This window comes from Sarcophilus harrisii, chromosome 4 (genome assembly GCF_902635505.1).
Source record: "Sarcophilus harrisii chromosome 4, mSarHar1.11, whole genome shotgun sequence".
NCBI classification, from domain to species: Eukaryota; Metazoa; Chordata; class Mammalia; order Dasyuromorphia; family Dasyuridae; genus Sarcophilus; species Sarcophilus harrisii.
The window spans coordinates 241,003,903-241,022,366 of NC_045429.1; the positions used below are offsets into that span (position 1 = coordinate 241,003,903).

Sequence of the window (18,464 nt, forward strand, 5' to 3'; positions counted from 1 at the left end):
CACACACACACACATATCCTTTGTGTATTTCAGAGTGGTTTGTTTTGGCTACATTTTTATCATTCTTGAGAAATGGGGACCTTTATAAGATATTCCTGACAGGAATATTCCTGAAATGTTGTGTGTTAAAGGCAAAGATTTTAAGTTAACCACAGCTTCTCTACACAATTGTAATTGTGCAGTATAAATGAAAGCCCAAACATATGAACTCTTTCCTCCCACTACTTGAAACTCAAAATGAGATTTCAGAATAGTAATGTACTTCCTATAGAACATTATGAAGTCAAATAAAATCAATATAACAGTGCATTGGATACTAAGATTTCTATACAATACTCAATGACTAGTAAAATAGTCAATTTAATTGCTATAAAATAGCCTTTCTCTGCTCAGAGAAAAAAAAAATAAGGTGATTTTGATGTTTACCAGGACAACAGCAGCAGCAGGCCCAACAAAAGCATAGAGTAGCCCTCCTTCAAGAGATAGCCAGCAGCTGGAAAGAATATTAGATAAGAACTAACAAAAATTAGTGATGAGTATTAAACCATTGAAGCATGATAAAAAAAATTTGGCTTACCGATTTCTCTTTGGCATTCTAGAAATATGTAAAAGCATATAAAATTACACATAAGGGGGAAACATCTAGAATTATAGTATTCCATGTATTGGATTGTTCTCACTGGAAAGGAATTTTCAGTATAAAAAACTTATTTTCAAGTACTTATAACTTTTAGGAAAAATTACCATTGCAGTGAGATTTCTTATATTTATTTTCAGCTCTGAAATGAAAATTTAGTGTGGATAAAAAATACTATTTGCCATCCACTATCAAAATTTTCAATTATTCTTTTAAGCAAAGACAGCTAGTCTTAAAATTTCAGACATACCATTTACCTGCTTTTCCTGGAGGCCTTCAGTATATTGGAAGAAATTTGTTTAAAAGCAACAGTTTTAAAGAGATGCATCTTCTGCATTTTGCATGCATTATTTGCCTCTATATCTTTGCAGAAATACTAAGAAAATTAACTAAATTTTAGATTTTGAATGAAAATAAATGCAACTGTGTTTATTTCAATTTTGGCATTTAGAAAGAGTTAAACATTTACATGGATAGATCCATGAAAAAACATATAAAGAAATACATACATTCCCCTATTACCTAGAGAAATGGAGATAGCATGTAGCTTGCTATAAGTGGCCTGTCTTACTAGTCGTTGGTTGAATATATAATTTAGAATAGGTAGGAACAGACTGCCTGAGAAACACTTTTCATACTACTGAGAGAAACTCATCATTCCCATCTTTTAAGGTGCTTGTTTTTAACCTTTGGGAATAATAGCTTATTCCAAAATTTCTTCTCAGTATGCAAGCCCCTGCCCTCTTCCATACTTTTATCATGCATCCAAAGGCATCCAGAATGATTATTTCTTTGGTCATCTCATACTGAAGTATTTATAATAAGCATTTGCAAAAAACAAAACAAAACTGAAAAGTACCAGGAAAATAACAGCAACTTATTACTGACATCTATTGTAGAGCATGAAGAAGTAGACAAGGTATATAAAGAATATAACAAGATCATCTAAATTAAAACAATTCTTTTTTTTAATACCGATGACTTCATACATAAATGTAAATACAAGGGACGATAGTGAAAAATGTTGGAAAACATGGTTCAAGTGTAAGAATTGAGAGTAAAACTTGCAGAATTTATATATTATCCCTATATCTATAAAACAGGTCTTGGTAAACTACAAATCACAGCCAAATCCAGCCTGCTCTCTGATTTTGTAAAATCAAAGAGTTAAGAATACTTTTTACATTTTTAAAAATGTAAAAAACACTCAGATCATCAAGTAATTTGCTGATCCCTGCTTTAGGACAAAAATAGTGTTTTCAAAAAGACTATTAAGGAGTACTGAACTTGGCAAATACCATATTCATCAAAAAAAAAAAGAAAAAAAGAAAATTATAATATTTAAAGAAATGGTGGGTTGTTATTTATATGAGAATAATTTCTGAATTAGTTTCTTATATATGGCCAATTTTCAGGCTTGTTAGAACAAAAATCAAATTAGAAGAAAAAATAAATAAAAATGAAGAACATGGAATTCAGTTGAAGCACCTCTATGTGACATTTAAATAAACAACTAGTATAAAAATATGAAATGGATTAAAGAATAAATATTTAAACTTTCACTATAATATATAGAAATTTAGGTGGTTTAAATCAATTATCACATTTAGATAAAAATTGCCTTAACTAGTGAACTATTAATGCCAAGTAGAGAAATATGGCAACTGTGAGAAATACAGGTTTAGAAAATAAATTCCTGTGAAAAATGTTATAGAAAAGGATGATAGAAAATCATAAATAGTTTCACCTCACAGAATAGAGAGAAGTTTATGGAAAAGCAACTTTGCAGATATATTTGTGAGAGAAATAACTATTATAGCTCATCTTTATTCATTCAATAAAGAAAGTGAAAGTGGAAGGACAAAGAACAGAAAAAAATGAAAAAGACCTCTACTCATTTCTTTAACAAGTTCTTTTCTCTCTTAATAATGGCAAATCTCTTATATTTGGAGTCTAATAAATATAATCCACAATATGATAAATGAAGAAGTATGAGAATAAGAAAATAAGTCTAAAGTGTATCAAAGGAGAATTATGATAGAGATAATACAATTTTAAAGTAATTTAAATTCTTTTATGTAAAGGAAGACAGAATATTCCAGGAGTGATGATGAATGATTATAGTCTCTGTTGCTAGGGGTCACTGAGACTGGTGAATCACTTGAGGTTGGTAGTTCTGAGTTGTGGAACACTAACATTGATTAAGTATCTGAACTAATATCAAAATAGTGAATCCCTTGAAGCAAAGGGACACTGGGCTACCTAAGAAAAGATGAATTAACCCAATTTAGAAAAAACAGAGCAGATTGAAGTCACAATTCGGATCAGGCCCATAACTGACCATTGTACTTTCATCTTGGGAGAGAGGAGAGCTAGTCTCTTAGGAGGAAAAAAGACCAAGAAGAGAAAACATTTGAAAAAAAAAAAGATCATGAACCTTATTGTTATGAAAAAGGGCAACCAATCAATAGTTGACATTTACTACCATGTGGCTTTGGGAAAATCATAACTTTCCTGGGCTTCAGCTTTTTTTATTTATAAAATAAGAGAGTTTGACTCAATGGCCTCTGAGATATATTTGAGCTCTGCATCAAGATACATAAGACCCTCTCCAAAATTTTTGTGAGAATAATCTATGCCTACATTGAGTAACCTACTTTATAAAGGCAAGAAAAGGGAAAAAATGATTTTTACAAACAATATTCTATGATACATATCTCCTTTATTGTCACACAGCTGATTGAAAGGTTTATAAAATAAAAAGATCTTTCTATATTTGTTGACAATTAAACATTTAATTCCACAGGAAAAAAATGTTGTTTTATGGGCTCTCCTTCAACATTATCTCCCTCTACAAATACACTAAAACATGATTCCTTAAAAAATGTTATAACAGAATATTTGTTCAATAAAATAAGGCCCAAAATAAGAAGAGATCGATGTCTTACTCATAGGTAGGTTCCAACACAGAGTCTAAATCAAAATTGGATTTCCAGATATTCAGTTGATGAGTTTCCCCTGATTATCCTATTTGTGAATAACATTGTGCTATCCACATCAAGTCCTAGAAAAATGTACAATCTTTAAAAAAGCATTCAAACTGAGTGGCAGTTGGGGAATGGCTGAATAATTTATAGTATACAAATGTAATAGAATATTATTCTTCTATAAGAAACAATCAGCAGGATTATTTCAGAAAAGCCTGGAGAGACTTACATGAAGTGATTCTAAATGAAGTGAGTAAAACCCAAAGAAGATTGTACACAGCAACAACAAGATTATATGATGATCAACTGTGATGAACTTGGCTCTTTTCAACAAGGAGCTCATTCAGGCCAGTTCCAATAGACTTGTGAGCCATCTGCATCCAGAAAGAGGAGCATGGGGATTGAATGTGGATCACAACATAGTATTTCCACTTTTTTTCTTGCTTTTGATTTTTTTTTTTCTTTCCATTCCCTCCCCTCTCCCCCGCCTTTGACCTGATTTTTCTTATGCAGTATGATAAATGTGGAAATATATTTAGAGGAATTGCATATACTTAACCTATATTGGATTATTTGCTGCCTTGCAGACAGGGATGGGGGGAAGGGAGGGAGGAAAATTTGGAATACAAGGTTTTGCAAAGGTGACTGTTGACAACTATCTTTGCATGTATTACGAAAATAAAAAGCTATTATCAAAATAAAAAAAAATCACAATAATTTAGTTTTATTATCCACATAAGAAAAAGCATATGAATGAAGCATATTTGACAATATGATGTCAAATATAATATTTGACATCTCCAGATCAGAGATGTCAAATAGGCAGCCCATCATACTCCCATATGTGATAGCCTGAACCAAAATAAAATATAATTGGAAAATATTTTAAAAAGTAAAAAAAAAATTGGATAAAACACACATAAAATGTCAATAACTATTGGTAGGGACTTCCTATATGGATCAGTGGCCTCTTTTCTTTTTAAGTTTGATACCAGTGCTCCAGACTTTGTTATATAATTAGATAGATATTCATAGAGATATTAATACATACAGCTTGGGTAGGAACTGGAGATGGACAATGTCTTAGGCCAGGATTGAATGAGAAGAATGTTTTTAATGACCCTCAGCTGTCCCCAGCAAAAAAAAACCTATCTTCTTAATGTCTATATTCTCCCAGTTATTCTCTGTGGCTGAGTAGCAAGTCTTCTAGAAGTTGCTGCATGGTTCAATGGATAGATTGCTAAATCTGGAGTCAGGAAGAACAAAATTCAGATCTGACTTCAGACATTTACTATTTGTGTGGGTTTGGGCAAGTCAATTAACCTACTTTTGCCTTAGTTTCCCCATCATAAAATCTACCTCACAGGATTGTTGTAAGGATCAATTATGATATTTTAAAATCACTTAACAAGGTGCCTGAGACTTAGTAGGGGTTATATAAATGTTACTTCCATTCACCTTCCCTTTCTCCTAAGAATGAAAATTACAGATACTACAAAAGACAGCAGAGAAGAACTTGGTAGAAGTAAATAGGATTCAACATATTATCAATAATTAAGCAGGAGAAGCAGTGAATAAGGCATCACCAATGAGATGTTAGATGAGAAAAGGACGTGGATCATCATGTAACAAGAATCAAATATAAGAGATGGATAGCCCATCTATATATAGCCCATGACTTAATAGAATACATGTCCTGCTAAGACATAGAGTCTTAAAGAAATAGTCCCAGAATATTAAGCAAATTCTACCCATACCCCCAACTGAAAGAGTCTTAAAGAAATGGTCCCAGAACATTAAGCAAATTTTACCCCTACCCCCAAATGAACATTGAAGTTTTTTATTTGAAACCACTGATAAAAGTCACCTAAAATCAAAAGTAATGATTGGGTTATAGTTACACTAGCAGAGAGAGCACCTGTAGTGATGAAATAATAGATCCACTGAAGAAATAGTCTATTTATCCTAATCTGTAACATCCTTGAGGCCATGTATTATGTTAAGACTTATGCTTTGGGTTCCTCATATTCTGGATGTTTAATATTCAATTGAATTTATTTTTTAAAACAATAATAAAGGCTGTAATAACTACTAAAATGGATTACTGTAGACTTGTCTTGAGGAAAACATTGTAAGCACTCAGCTCTCTAAGAATGGTCTAGGATTTCCAAATCATACCCTCATATGTGTCAACAAACGATTCTTCACTTTGAGCTTGCTTTTAATTAAACAATAGAATTTGGCATTTTAAAACTGGCTTTACATCAATTGTTTTTCTCATTCTTCACTCCTCTCTGTATCTTTATTAAAATTAGAGAGGAATAAAAATATATGTAGATGAATTTAAGTTCTCTATATAAAAATATCAAGGATTGGTTACAGAGTAAAATTTCATGATCCTACAATTCACACATTGATTTGAGGATAGAATGGAATGAGATAAGGGGTGCGCATTTCTGGATATAGAAAGGCTATTTTTTAACCATGAATCTTATGCTTATCCTCTATTTTCCCTTCTTAACATTACTATAGAGATCTTCAAATCCTAAGTACAGACTACCATGGAGTCTAGAAATTTCATCCTGGGGTCTATTATTAGTCAAAAACAAAATCATTACATGAAAGTGTGAATAATATTTCAGTATTAAACCAATTGCCTTACAATCTTTGCAGGGGATTTGAGGTGCAACATTGCCTTCAGCTAACTTTTTGGGAGAATGATGAAAATACCCAGGTCCACATTTAAGCATCCAACTAACAGAAATTCTTTATTCCTCATTCCCTTAGAAATATTGGTTTACTCTGGAAGAAGAAGGGTTAGGGATTATGGGTATCACATGGCCAATTGTAGGAAGTAAGAGACAGAAAGAATGTATTAGATCCTGTTGAATGGGACTGATTGGATGAAGTATTTCTCAGTATTGAGTCATATAATCCCTGTTTCCAGAACTGGGACCTTGGGAAATTATTCAGTCTCTGGAGGGATGAACTTTGAACTTGGAGATACAGGAAGTTGTAAGAAGCGATGTGACTTGTGGGAGGCAGCCAGCATTAGTGATCACTGGTCAAGGATGGATACATCCTTTTAGTCTATCCAATGAGAAGGCTCGAGTCTTTTGCTTTTAAACCCTGTACAAGCCAGAATCTGGCCAGGTTCCAGGAGCCCATGACGGGAGTTGGGATGGCTCCCAGGTGTGTCTGGGCCTCTCTCTGCAAGGATTTAATAAATGCTTTCTCTTTGTACCTGATGATGTCTCTGATTAGTTAATTGGGAAGGGGATCTTGCACCCGACCTGTCCCACACATTGTTATAAAACATAACTCACCCAATACAGAGTTCTCCAGCTTAGCTATATTTTCTACCCTCTACCTCCAACTCCCCAGCAAAACTCTCACAGAAGCAATAGTTGCTGTTTCATTTCTGTGTTCATGTCCATCTTCCATAGCTGGTATTTGTCCTGCTCTGAAAATTTCCATGTTCCGTATAATTCCTGATCTGACCATGTCTATTGTCCATCATATCCCCTAAAAGGAACTGTATTCGGAAATGGATGATAGTATGCTACTCTTTCTTCCCAAATATTGCTCTTTCAAATTTTCTTACTCAAGGAGCTTCCCTAATATCCTTCAGGAAAATCCACTTTTCTGTTAGGGACAGTTTTAGATTTGGTTGCAGAGAAATTCTGAAGCATCTTCCTCTCCTTTACCATGCCTTCCTCTTTCCCAGACTCCCATGTTGGATGTATACATACATATACTCACACATTCATTTCAAACATAGATCAAGAAACATTTAATCATTTGAAGGCACTTTTAAGTATGGATTATTTAATAAACAATGTTATGACTTCTGGGCTGGCTTTGTGAGTCAAAGCAAATGTACTGAATCCTATATTACTATTTTATGTAGTTACCACACTTTGGTTGACTTGACAAATGTGACAACATAGGCTAGATGCCAATATGCTTATGGTGTCTTCATAATGACACTGTAAACTCTGTGTCAGATTGACATTTGAAGTGAAGTCAAGTGCCAAGAATTATTCAATTCTAAACATTCATTGATGTTACCCCATGTTAACTACAAAGAAAGTGTCATACCCCTTACTCTTCTAACATGTTTATGGAACAATAATATCCATGGGAAACAGAATAGGTAGACACAGTAATGATATTATAAAATGATCACAGTGAACGTGGAACTCCAAAAAAGCCCTCTAGTTCTAATTCTATAACCTTCATGCATTTAATACCCTCTTAATTCTATACTGATGCAATTTCTGCAATTGTTTATGACTCATTGCACAAAATGTAAGTCATCAGCAGTGGGAAACTAGCACTGATAAGGCCTATTTGATAATTAACTTAATTATAAACGTGATTTATCACTGTGGATGAACTTACTAGTGATCAGTGCCATATCCTTTCGTCCTGGTGAAGCCTACTGAAATGGCCACTACTAATGCTGGTAAACCTGCAAGGAAAGCAAAGACCAAACTTTGTTTCAATTCTAAATGACCCATTTATCTAAGAAATACTCTATGAAATAAAATGGAATAGTTGCATGTGGATGAATACTTTCATGAAACATGATTCCAGGAGGAAACAATGTTTCTTTCAAGTATGAGAATATTAAAGACAACTAAGTTTTCAACTGAGAATTGCTGCCATGTTGCTAGGTAACTACTTTATCTGACATTGGTTTATAGTGAACTAATAATAGTTTTGATGTTTCTTTCTAGCTTTTTTTTTTCTCACTTTCTCTTTTGAAAGAGAGTAGGTTTATTCTGATTTATAGAAAACTTACAGATTCAAAGCCAGAAGGCAAAACACAGATGAGTGATGAAATATAATAGCAGTGACATATTCATTCAATCACATACTGAGAGAAATGTGCTAACTTTCAATCTATATCATCCACTTTCCACCATGGGAATAGAGAACATAGGAATTTCTCTACTGATGCAGTTATGGTTCATTTAGCTTTCTGGTCTCTTGTCAAAAGAAACACCAAAAGAAATAAGGTGAGAGTACAAGGTTGTATTCTCTGATGTCAATCTTCAAGGTTGATTGCATAGCAAATTCTCTTAGCAAATATTTATGACTTCCACTTATATAATTGTTCAATTTTTTTGGAATCCATTGATAAAGATCCCTATATCTTGTGGGTAATGATACTCCATGTGAAGTCATCCTTTTGTGAGTCTTAGACTTACCTCATTAAAGTTTCTCCCTGTATTTCAGGGTTTGGTCAATGAAATCTGTCTTTATGTCAGTCATATAATAGATGATTTTATAGATTTTGTTCATCTCCATTCTTAAGGTTTATTTTTTCCAACTGAAGACTCTCAAAACATTTTTATTGTTACATTATCATGACTCTGTCTTTCTCCTCAATCATTCTACTTGTCTTTTGACTTTTAAATTTTAATTTATAGAATAAAACAATCATATATATAAAAGAATAAAGAAGACTATTGCTCATGTAACTTCAAATCTACTATATATGACTTGTTATTCCTTTAAAAAGATAATAAAATTATTGTGTAATTTTTTCTTTAATTTTTACCTTTCCTTTCCCCCTCTCCACTCTAGAAATCATATCATATAATATCAGATCATCTACAAAGATAGTTTTATTATCTCATTACCTATTCTGATATCTTTTGTTTTTTTCTCTTCTCTTGTTACTACTGCCAGGATTTCCAATACAGTATTAAATAATATTGGTGACAGTGGGCATCCTTGTTTCATACTTGATTCATACATAATTCAATTTATCAGTTCTTTTTCTGGATGAAGATAGTATCTTCCTTCATATATTCTTTGTAGTCAATTTAGGAACTTTCTAGATTTCCTCTAATTCCATTATATTCTTTTTAAAATTAAAAAATTGGAAAGTCCAGAATTGCATGTGCTCTTAGTTTCATATGAGTAAAATATTCCTTTTTATTTTGTATCCTTCTTGATATATATTACAACATTTTTTGGCCTTTTTGGTCCCAGTCACATTATACCAATATCATCATTAAAAGATGAGCAATGATTGTTTGGTTCCTTTCTGGGGAAGGACTAAATAGCTCATTACTCTTCATTTTATATTCAATCATTAGAAGGATTTCTTTACATTTACTCACATCAAAACTCACCAGCCACTTTTTATTTTATCTTTATTTTTCCTCATACTGTTCTTCAAAAGATAGAATGCCCATTGGGAAAGCTTTCACTAATTCATTCATGCAACAAATAATAAGTTTTTATTTCATTTAGCTAGGGCTTGGAGACACAAAGACCAAAAATGTACCACTTTTGCCCTCAAGTCATTTACATTCTATTACTGGGTCCTACAGGTGGGGTGGAGGTATGAGAAATAATTTCCTGCCACTGAGTAGCTTCTCCATTCATTCATTCAATTAGTATTAACTGTTAAGTTTGTTCATTTTTCTAAAGTCTTTGTCTCCAAAATTATATTCCACTAGTTGGAAACAACATTTATACAGATAAATCAAATCAAAACCTATAAAAGTGAATTTTTTTTGGTGGAAAGGGCACAATGTAGAACTGTTCAGTGTTACACAAGCTCAGGGGTTTCATTTGTATTACAGATCATTAGTAAAGATATGAAATATAATCAATCTGAGTAGGAATTCTTAAGAAACCCTAATCAATATGGTTCTTCACCAAGAGAAGTGCTGGATTCTTTATTTATGACATACAATTCCATCTATTTCATTCATGATTTTTAATAACGTTTTTGGATTTTTTTAAAAAGAAAGGTTGAGTAGAGGGATTACTTTACTTATATGGCTATTTAACCTCTGAATGAAACCCAATAAATAAAAGTTAACATTTACATTTACAGAAAGCACTTTTCCTTGAATGTTGGCTCCATTATGTCTATAATCCTATCTTTGATTTATCAACACTGGCTTGCCCAGTGTGGAATGGGATTCACTATTAAAAATTTCTGGATTTTCCTTTGGAATCTTCCCTATAGATGTGTCATAGATGAATTTACCCGTCTTTTGTCATAGTAGCCATCTTTTATATATTTTAGTCAACTCCCCTAATTTCATTCTTGTCTGACCTTAAAATACTTTCATAGATGCCACTTGGCCCTAGTGATATGTTTGCATTTTATTTTAAATTTACCTTCAAATATTGTAGATATTTCCAATTTATCTGTTTTGGTGATGACAATTAAAGAATAAAAATCCCCCTAATGGCCTCCTCAATGAATGTTGAAGAAAAAATTATTGAGTCTGTCATTCAATTTCTTTTATCTGTGAGTTCTCCATGTGCCCACCAACAACAAGGAATCCCACTGATTCTCTAGCTAGCTTTCTCTTTTTGATATAAAATTAGTTTTTGAATCACTTTCAAGTTTTTCCCCACAGCTATTTTTTAATGCACCTAATTGGGATTTATACCTAACCTCTCATACATAAAGGCCAAGGGTCTTAAAAAATTATAGCCTTTTTACATTTCTAGGGAAAAAATTGGCAGAAGTTATTCCCTTTTCTGCATATCTGAATTTCAGGTTCTACAGTATGTGCATTGGGAAAACTATAATTGGCCACATATGTAGGTAATTTTGAAACTTATTCCTTATTTTTAATTCCCAAATGATGAACAGACTTTCAGAATGAAGTATTATCATGAACAGGATTTCTATCCCCAAATATTTCCAAAAACAAAAATCAATTAAGTTTTTAGAAAGGGAGTTATCCTTTTTAAAAATCTGACCCTCTAAATTGAATTTAATGAAATATGGAAAGTATACTTTTTTTTGTAAATGTGCTTACCCCATCCAAGGCACAAGAAGCGTTTTCTTATGAGTCGAGTTCTAATTTTTCCTGTTACAGCCATGTATGACTGCCACGCTTCTGTCAGTACCCAACAGAATGAAGCTAGGAAGAAGAAGTGCAAAAATGCTGTGGTCGTGGTACAAATGCCCTGTGGAAGATAGAAAAACTCATGTTGATTATCCAGGCAGAATAATTTTTCTTTCAAAGGAATTTTAATCATTCACCTTATATTGCCCCTTCATACCCTCTTTTCTCCTCTGGTGATGGAATCTACCCATGTGCATACCCTTATCACCTCACTCCTGGATTATGGCAGGTCTTCTTTGCTTTGGTTGATTTTTGATTGGGCTCCTTGTTTCATTTCTTTCTTTCTCTACTTCCCTCCATTATTCCTTTAGCTGCCAAATTAATCTTTCTAAAGTTAAGATCTGACCATGCCACCTTGCTATACAAATTAAACTTCTACAAGAAGCTTTTCTGGATCATTCTTTAAGCTTTAACCTTTTTTTTTAACTCCTTTTTAAATCTTTGGTCTGTTAATTATCTTCAATTGAACCTGCCTTTCTTTGTATCTCCAGCACTTATCTGATACATACATATCTGATACACTAAGTCCTTATTAAATCTTTGGTGATTTAGTATTTATTAAATGATTAATATGTATCAGACACTCTGCAAGGCTCTGGTGATGCAAAGACAAAAATCAAATAATCTCTGCCCTCAAAGAGCATTTACATACTATGAGATAAGACAACATGTGCACATACCAGTGTATACAATATACATACAACCTAAATTCAAGATAATTTACAGGCCAGGTGGGAAAATTATGATAGTTACCATAAATAATCACAGAATGGACATGTGGCTATTAATACCCTGTATATAAGCACTGGGCACAATAGTAATTCTATTATACCAGACATACAAAATGCAACAACTTTAATTCTCACTTTTTAATTAATTTTGGTTAATTTATATTAATTTGGTTACAAATCTAAAATCCAGGGTACAGATTAAACTTTCTGCTTACTTTGATTTTCTTCAATTATTGTAAGAAGCTTAAAATATATGATGGATTTCTTTTAGTTAAACACAAATGACATCTTCAATGATTATTTAGTGTTTAATGCATCATTTTAAAAAAAGACATCTGAAAAATCCCCTGTCCAAACATATTATCCAATTTCTTCCTTACGGTTTTGTCTGCTGAATGACATTAAGTTCACATAAGTAAGAACAAATGTTCTTCAGAAGGAAAACAATGATCAAGGACTACATTTCTTTGATTTCCAGTATCTTATTTAAAGTGCAGCAGCAAATATAAAATAAGTTTTGGCAAATAGCCTAGTGAAAAGAAGTATCACGAGTGTTTTTAGGTACTTAGTACATTGCTTCTGTGTTATTACATTTCAATGTGAGTTAATCAGATCATTTGGAAAAGCTAATGGAGTCACTGGCAATATGCAACTATGATTTCATGGCATCTTTTCTCATGTAATTTAATCACTATGAATATACTGATTATTCCTTTACCTATAACCGACTTATAAAATAAATCTGCACTTCAACTTTGGTATTAAGTCTATTCCGTTCATTAATGCTTCCATTTTGAGGAATATAATTCCTACTAGAAATGAGTCTGAATAAATCAGATTTAGGAATGGGACTGAGTCCTTTAGTTTGTCAGTGTGTTCTTTGCTTGTCTATAAAGAGGCAAAAAAGCTTGAAGTTGAAAGTTGAGGCAATTAGAATCTTAAAAACCCACAGTTAGAATGGCCATCAAAATTCATCTTGTCCAATTCATACTTTAGGCAAAAACCCTGAAAAATTTCACTTGTATAAATGGGATCACTAAAACCTGAAGGAGCCCTTTCCACTGTTAGCATGTATTTCTCATATTGAACCAAATGTACTTCTTTATTACTTCTGTTCTGAATCTTAGTTCAATGCCCAACAGAAAGAAAAAGCTTTTTCCTCTCTTCCCCTTCCCTTTTCCCAAGCTTTCTCAAAGCTTAATTACTAAGTTCACTGATTATTTCTTAACATTCAACCTACCTATATAATTATTTGGCATTTCAAATTTATTTCCATTTATCCTTTATGTATGATGTTTGTACATAGTTTGTACATAGTTTGCATGTTGTCTCCTTTATTAGATATGTATAACCTTCTGTCTTTTGCCTTTCTTTAATAATGTTATAATTTTCTAATCTTCTTCTAAATATTCCATATTCTTATAGTCAATGAGATTGATTCAGATTCCTTCACAATGTAAGGATGCCATTCTCTGAAGAGGTTCTATCTAAAATTCTAAAATCTGTTTGCATAATTGAATACATAGCTATAGATGTGGTCTGACCAGGGCAAAGTTTACCTGAAAAGTCCTTTGTAATTGTGTTCATATGGTTCGTGGGTTTTTCTTGGCAGGTAAACTACAAGTATTTTATATTGTCTTTACTTATTTTAACTGGAATTTATTTTTCTATCTCTTTCTACTGGGTTTTGTTGGTAAGGTATAGAAATTTCTATGGGTTTAGTTTATATCCTGCAATTTTCCTTGTTAATTGTTTCAATTAGTTTTCTAGTTGACTCTAGGGTTCTATAAGTATGCCACCATATTATCTGCAAAGAGTGATAAAAAATTTTGTTTCTTCATTGACTATTTTTATTCCTTTATTTTTTCTTTTCCTTTTCAAAATATAGCTATTATAAAATTGAAAGCAAACATCATATACAATGGATAATTATGTGTAAATTTTTTAGGAAATGTGAGAATGAAGCAAGAATGTTCACTTTCCTCCCTATTATTTGCTATATTTCTTGAATTACTAACACCATCAATAAGATAAGAGAAAGAAATAAAATGTCTCTAGATTGATAAAGAAGATGCAAAACTATTTTTATTTCCTAATGATCTGATTTTATACTTAGAAAATCTTAGGGAATCTGCAAAGATACTAATTTTGACAATAGCTTCAGCCAGATCTATATGAATTGATATAAAGCAAGCAGACAAGAAGATAATATATTACAAGAAGATAATAATTACAAAAATAGAAATGTAAAAGAAAAAATATACACCAGCATATTAAGGGTAAATGTGACAAACCTATAAACAGCAAGAGGACTCAAATGAAAAGATAATAAGATATCATATAATCCTCCTTTGTGAAGATAGGAAGTCCATAGTCACTTTGGACATGATTTATTTTACTCTCTCTAAAATATATACATACATAAACACACACACACAATTTGTTTAGTGATAGATCTCTGGGAGGAGAAATAGCTATGATAATGTAAAAACAGAACATACTAATAAAAACTTGTAAAAAATATAGCTATTATTTCTAGTAAGATATTGAACAGCAGTGGTGACAATGGGCTTCACCCTGATCTTCTTGAGAAGTCTTCTAATTTATATCTGTTACTGATAAAGGATGGCCTTTATTTTAGAAAAATACTAAATTTTAGAAAAGTTCGATAGAGAGGTCGAGCTAAGATGGCAGAGTAAAATGTAGGGACTTCTGTAAGCTCTCCAAACCCTTCAAAATTCCATTAAATAGCAATTCTAAACACATTTTAAAGCATCAGAATCTACAAAAATGGAGTAGAACATTTTTAGCAGAATATAACTTAGATGGTTAGCAGAAAAGATATGTTACACCAGTGTGGAAATCCACTGGAGACCAAGAGCAGGCAATCCCAGAGCAGCCCTGGCCCAAGAAACCAGGAGCAACCCTGGGCCCTCTGATTCAGCAACCTCACTGGTGATTTCTAGACCTCTCAGCCTATAGACATCAACAATTACTTGGAAGGTCCGTGGGAAAGGTTTGTCTCATTTATGTGAGAGGGCCTTAGGAAACCATCAAATCAGGAACTGGCCATGGGAGCCACTGAATTGGCAGCCACTGCAATAGTAGTAACAGTGGTGATCACAGTGGTGGCTTCTGGAGGTCTCAGTCCAAAGACTAAATGTTAAAGGGCATCAAACATCAGGTCAGAAAGCTGTCTCTTCATTAGCATTGAGAAAGGACTATTGCTTTAGCATATTAAAACTTATACCCACAATGGAGCAGGGACCCTCCTCATAGTTCCAGGGTAGAAAAAAAGTACTTGTAGTCATTTAAATACATTTCTGCTTGGATTATGCTGAACTGAAAAAAGAACTGAAAACTTAGAAGTCCCAAGAAGCATCTCTGAAAAGAGCTGAACAAACATCCTGAAGTTTGGGATATTACATCCTCCATTCTGTAAACAAAGCCCTACTTTAACAAAGAGCTAAAAGTCAAATAATAAGCTACTGAAATGAGCAAAGAAAAGAAAAAAGATTCTGAACATAGAAAGTTACTATGGTGATAAGGAAGATCAAAACATACATTCAGAAGAAGATAGCAAAGTCAAAGTATCCAAGGCCTCTAAGAAAAATGAAAATTGGTTTCAAGCCTTGGAAGAGCTCAAAGGGATTTTGAAAATCAAGTAAGAGAGTTAAAGGAAAAATTGGGAAAATAAATTAGAGTAATGCAAAAGGAAATACAAAAAAGCTAATGAGGAGAAGAATGCCTTAAAAATCAAAATTGATCAAATGGGAAAGGAGTAGAGAATCTTGCTGAGGAAAATGATTCCTTAAAAATCAGAATTTAGCAAATGGAAACTAATGACTTTTTAAGAAATCAAGAAACAATAAAACAAAACCAAAAGAATGAAAAAATACAAAACAATGTGAAATATTTCAAACAACTTACCAGGAAAAGAGATACAGAAGAGACAATTTAAAAATTATTGGTCTATTTGAAAGCCATGATCAAAAAAAAAGGATCTTGGACATCATCTTTCAAGAAATTATCAAGAAACACTGTCCTGATATTCTAGAACCAGAGGCTAAAACTGAAATTGAACAAATCCACTAATTACCTCTTAAAGAGATCCCAAGATGAAAATTCATAGGAATATTACAGCCACATTACAGAACTTTAAAGTTAAGGAGAAAAGATTGCAATTATCTGAAAGAAACAATCCAAGTATAATGGAGCTATAGGCAGCATAACCCAAGATTTAGTAGCTTCTATATTAAATGATTGCAATTGAGCTAGGATTTCAACCAAGAATCACCTACCTAGCAAAACTAAATATACTTCAGGGGAAAAGGTTTTTTTATTCAATGAAATAAATGACTTTCAAGCATTAGTGATAAAAAGACCAGAGCAGAATAGAAATTTTGATATACAGGACTCAGGAGAAGCATAAAAGGGGCATCAGGAAAGGGAAATCACAAGGGACTTAATAAGGTTTATCTCTTTATACTCCTATATGGGGAGGTTGATATTTGTAACTCATAAATTTTTTTTTCATAATTAGTGCAATTAGAAAGATTATATTTAGAAAGAAGGCACAGGTGTGAGTTGAATATGAAGGGATAATATTTTAAAAAATAAAATTAAGGAGTGAGACAGGAATGTATTGGAAGAAAGAGAAAAGGAGAGGCAGAATTGTATAAATTATCTGCCATAAAAGAGGCAGGAAAAATTTTTTACAGTAGAGGGGAAGAGGGGGAGAAGAAGGGAAGTGAGTGAACCTTACTCTCATCATAAGTGACTCAAAGAGGAAATGATTTATTCCGCAGGGAAGTAGGAGAGAAATGGGATAGGAGAAAGGGGAAGGATTATAGAAAGGAGGGCATATGAGGGAGGGCATGGTCAGAAGCAAAACATTTTTGAGGAGGAAGTGGGTGAAAGGAGAGAGAATAGATTAAACAAGGTACAAATACACTTTGCAAAAATAATTGTGGAAAGAATTTTGAAGTGAGTTCTCTGATGAAGGCCTTATTTCTCAAATGTATAGGGAACTGAGTCAAATTTATTTTTAAAAATAGCCATTATCCAATTGATAAATAATCAAAAGATATAAACTATGCCCAAAGGATTGTAAAATTACACATATCCTTTAACCTAACAATACCACTCCCAGGCATTAATCCCCCAAAAGATTAAAAAGATCCATATGTAAAACATATATATATATATATATATGTATATATATAGCACAACTCTTTTCTTAGAGCAAGGAATTGGAAATTGAGGTGATGCTCATCAATTGGGAAATGGCTAAATAAATTGTGGTATGTAATTATAAGAAAATATTGCTGTTCTTTAAGAAATGATGAATAGGATGCTCTCAGAAAAAATCTGGAAAGTTCTCCATGAACTCATGCAAGGTGAGATGTACTATGTACAAAATAATAGCAATGTTGTGGGATGATCAGCTGCAAATGACTATTGTGCTAAAAAATACAATGATCCAAGACTATTCTGAAGGACTTATGGTGAAAAATGCTCTCCATACTCATAAAAGAACTTATGTCTCTGAAAACAGATTGAAACACACTTTTTATCTTTTTACTTTATTTTTCTTAAAGATTTTTTTTTTCTTTGCCCTGAGTTGGGAAACAAGGGAAGAAATCTGTTTTCTTTTGCAACATGACTTTTATGGAAATGTTTTGTGTAACTCCACATATGCCTTCTCAATGGAGGTGGGGGGGGTGGAGTGGAGAGGAAAGAAGAAAATCTGGAATTCAATTTTAAAAACTGTAAAAATGTAGAAAACAAAAAATATAAAATAAAATAAAAATAAAGAAAAGCTCCATTTATTTTTTGCTTTCTAATGTTTTTTTTTTAAATAGGAATTAGTATTATATTTTGTCAAAATCTTTTTCTGCATCTATTAATATAATCATGTCTTTATTCTTATTATTGATGTAGTTAGTTATACTTCCACCTTTATTAATATTTGAACAGTGTAGGGTTTAGTGGTATTATTGCTTCTTATTTTTCTTATTTTAAAGCATTATTTTGTTCCTAACATAGCTTAGAATTTTATGCCTCTTGTAATTGATAGAACTATAAATTGGTCTGGCCATTTTGGACAATGATTTAGTTATATAAGGATATTGATAAAAATGTCCATATTCTTTGATCCAGAGATCCCACTAGTGGAAAAACTGGTAAATTGGTAAATGTGGAAAAAAAGTAT

At 32.4% G+C, this 18,464-nt stretch overlaps 1 protein-coding gene across 6 annotated transcripts in view; it reads right to left on the bottom strand.

Moving 5' to 3' along the window:
• ADGRB3 (adhesion G protein-coupled receptor B3) overlaps nt 1–18,464 on the bottom strand; it is an 856,580-nt gene that overhangs the window by 72,929 nt on the left and 765,187 nt on the right. For all 6 annotated transcript variants that reach the window (XM_031964675.1, XM_031964677.1, XM_031964676.1 and 3 more), the window contains 3 exons: nt 11,430–11,580; nt 8,029–8,098; nt 427–493 (listed from right to left, as the gene is read on the bottom strand). In XM_031964675.1, the coding sequence (XP_031820535.1) occupies nt 427–493; nt 8,029–8,098; nt 11,430–11,580 (288 nt within the window). The remainder of the gene's footprint in view (nt 1–426; nt 494–8,028; nt 8,099–11,429; nt 11,581–18,464) is intronic.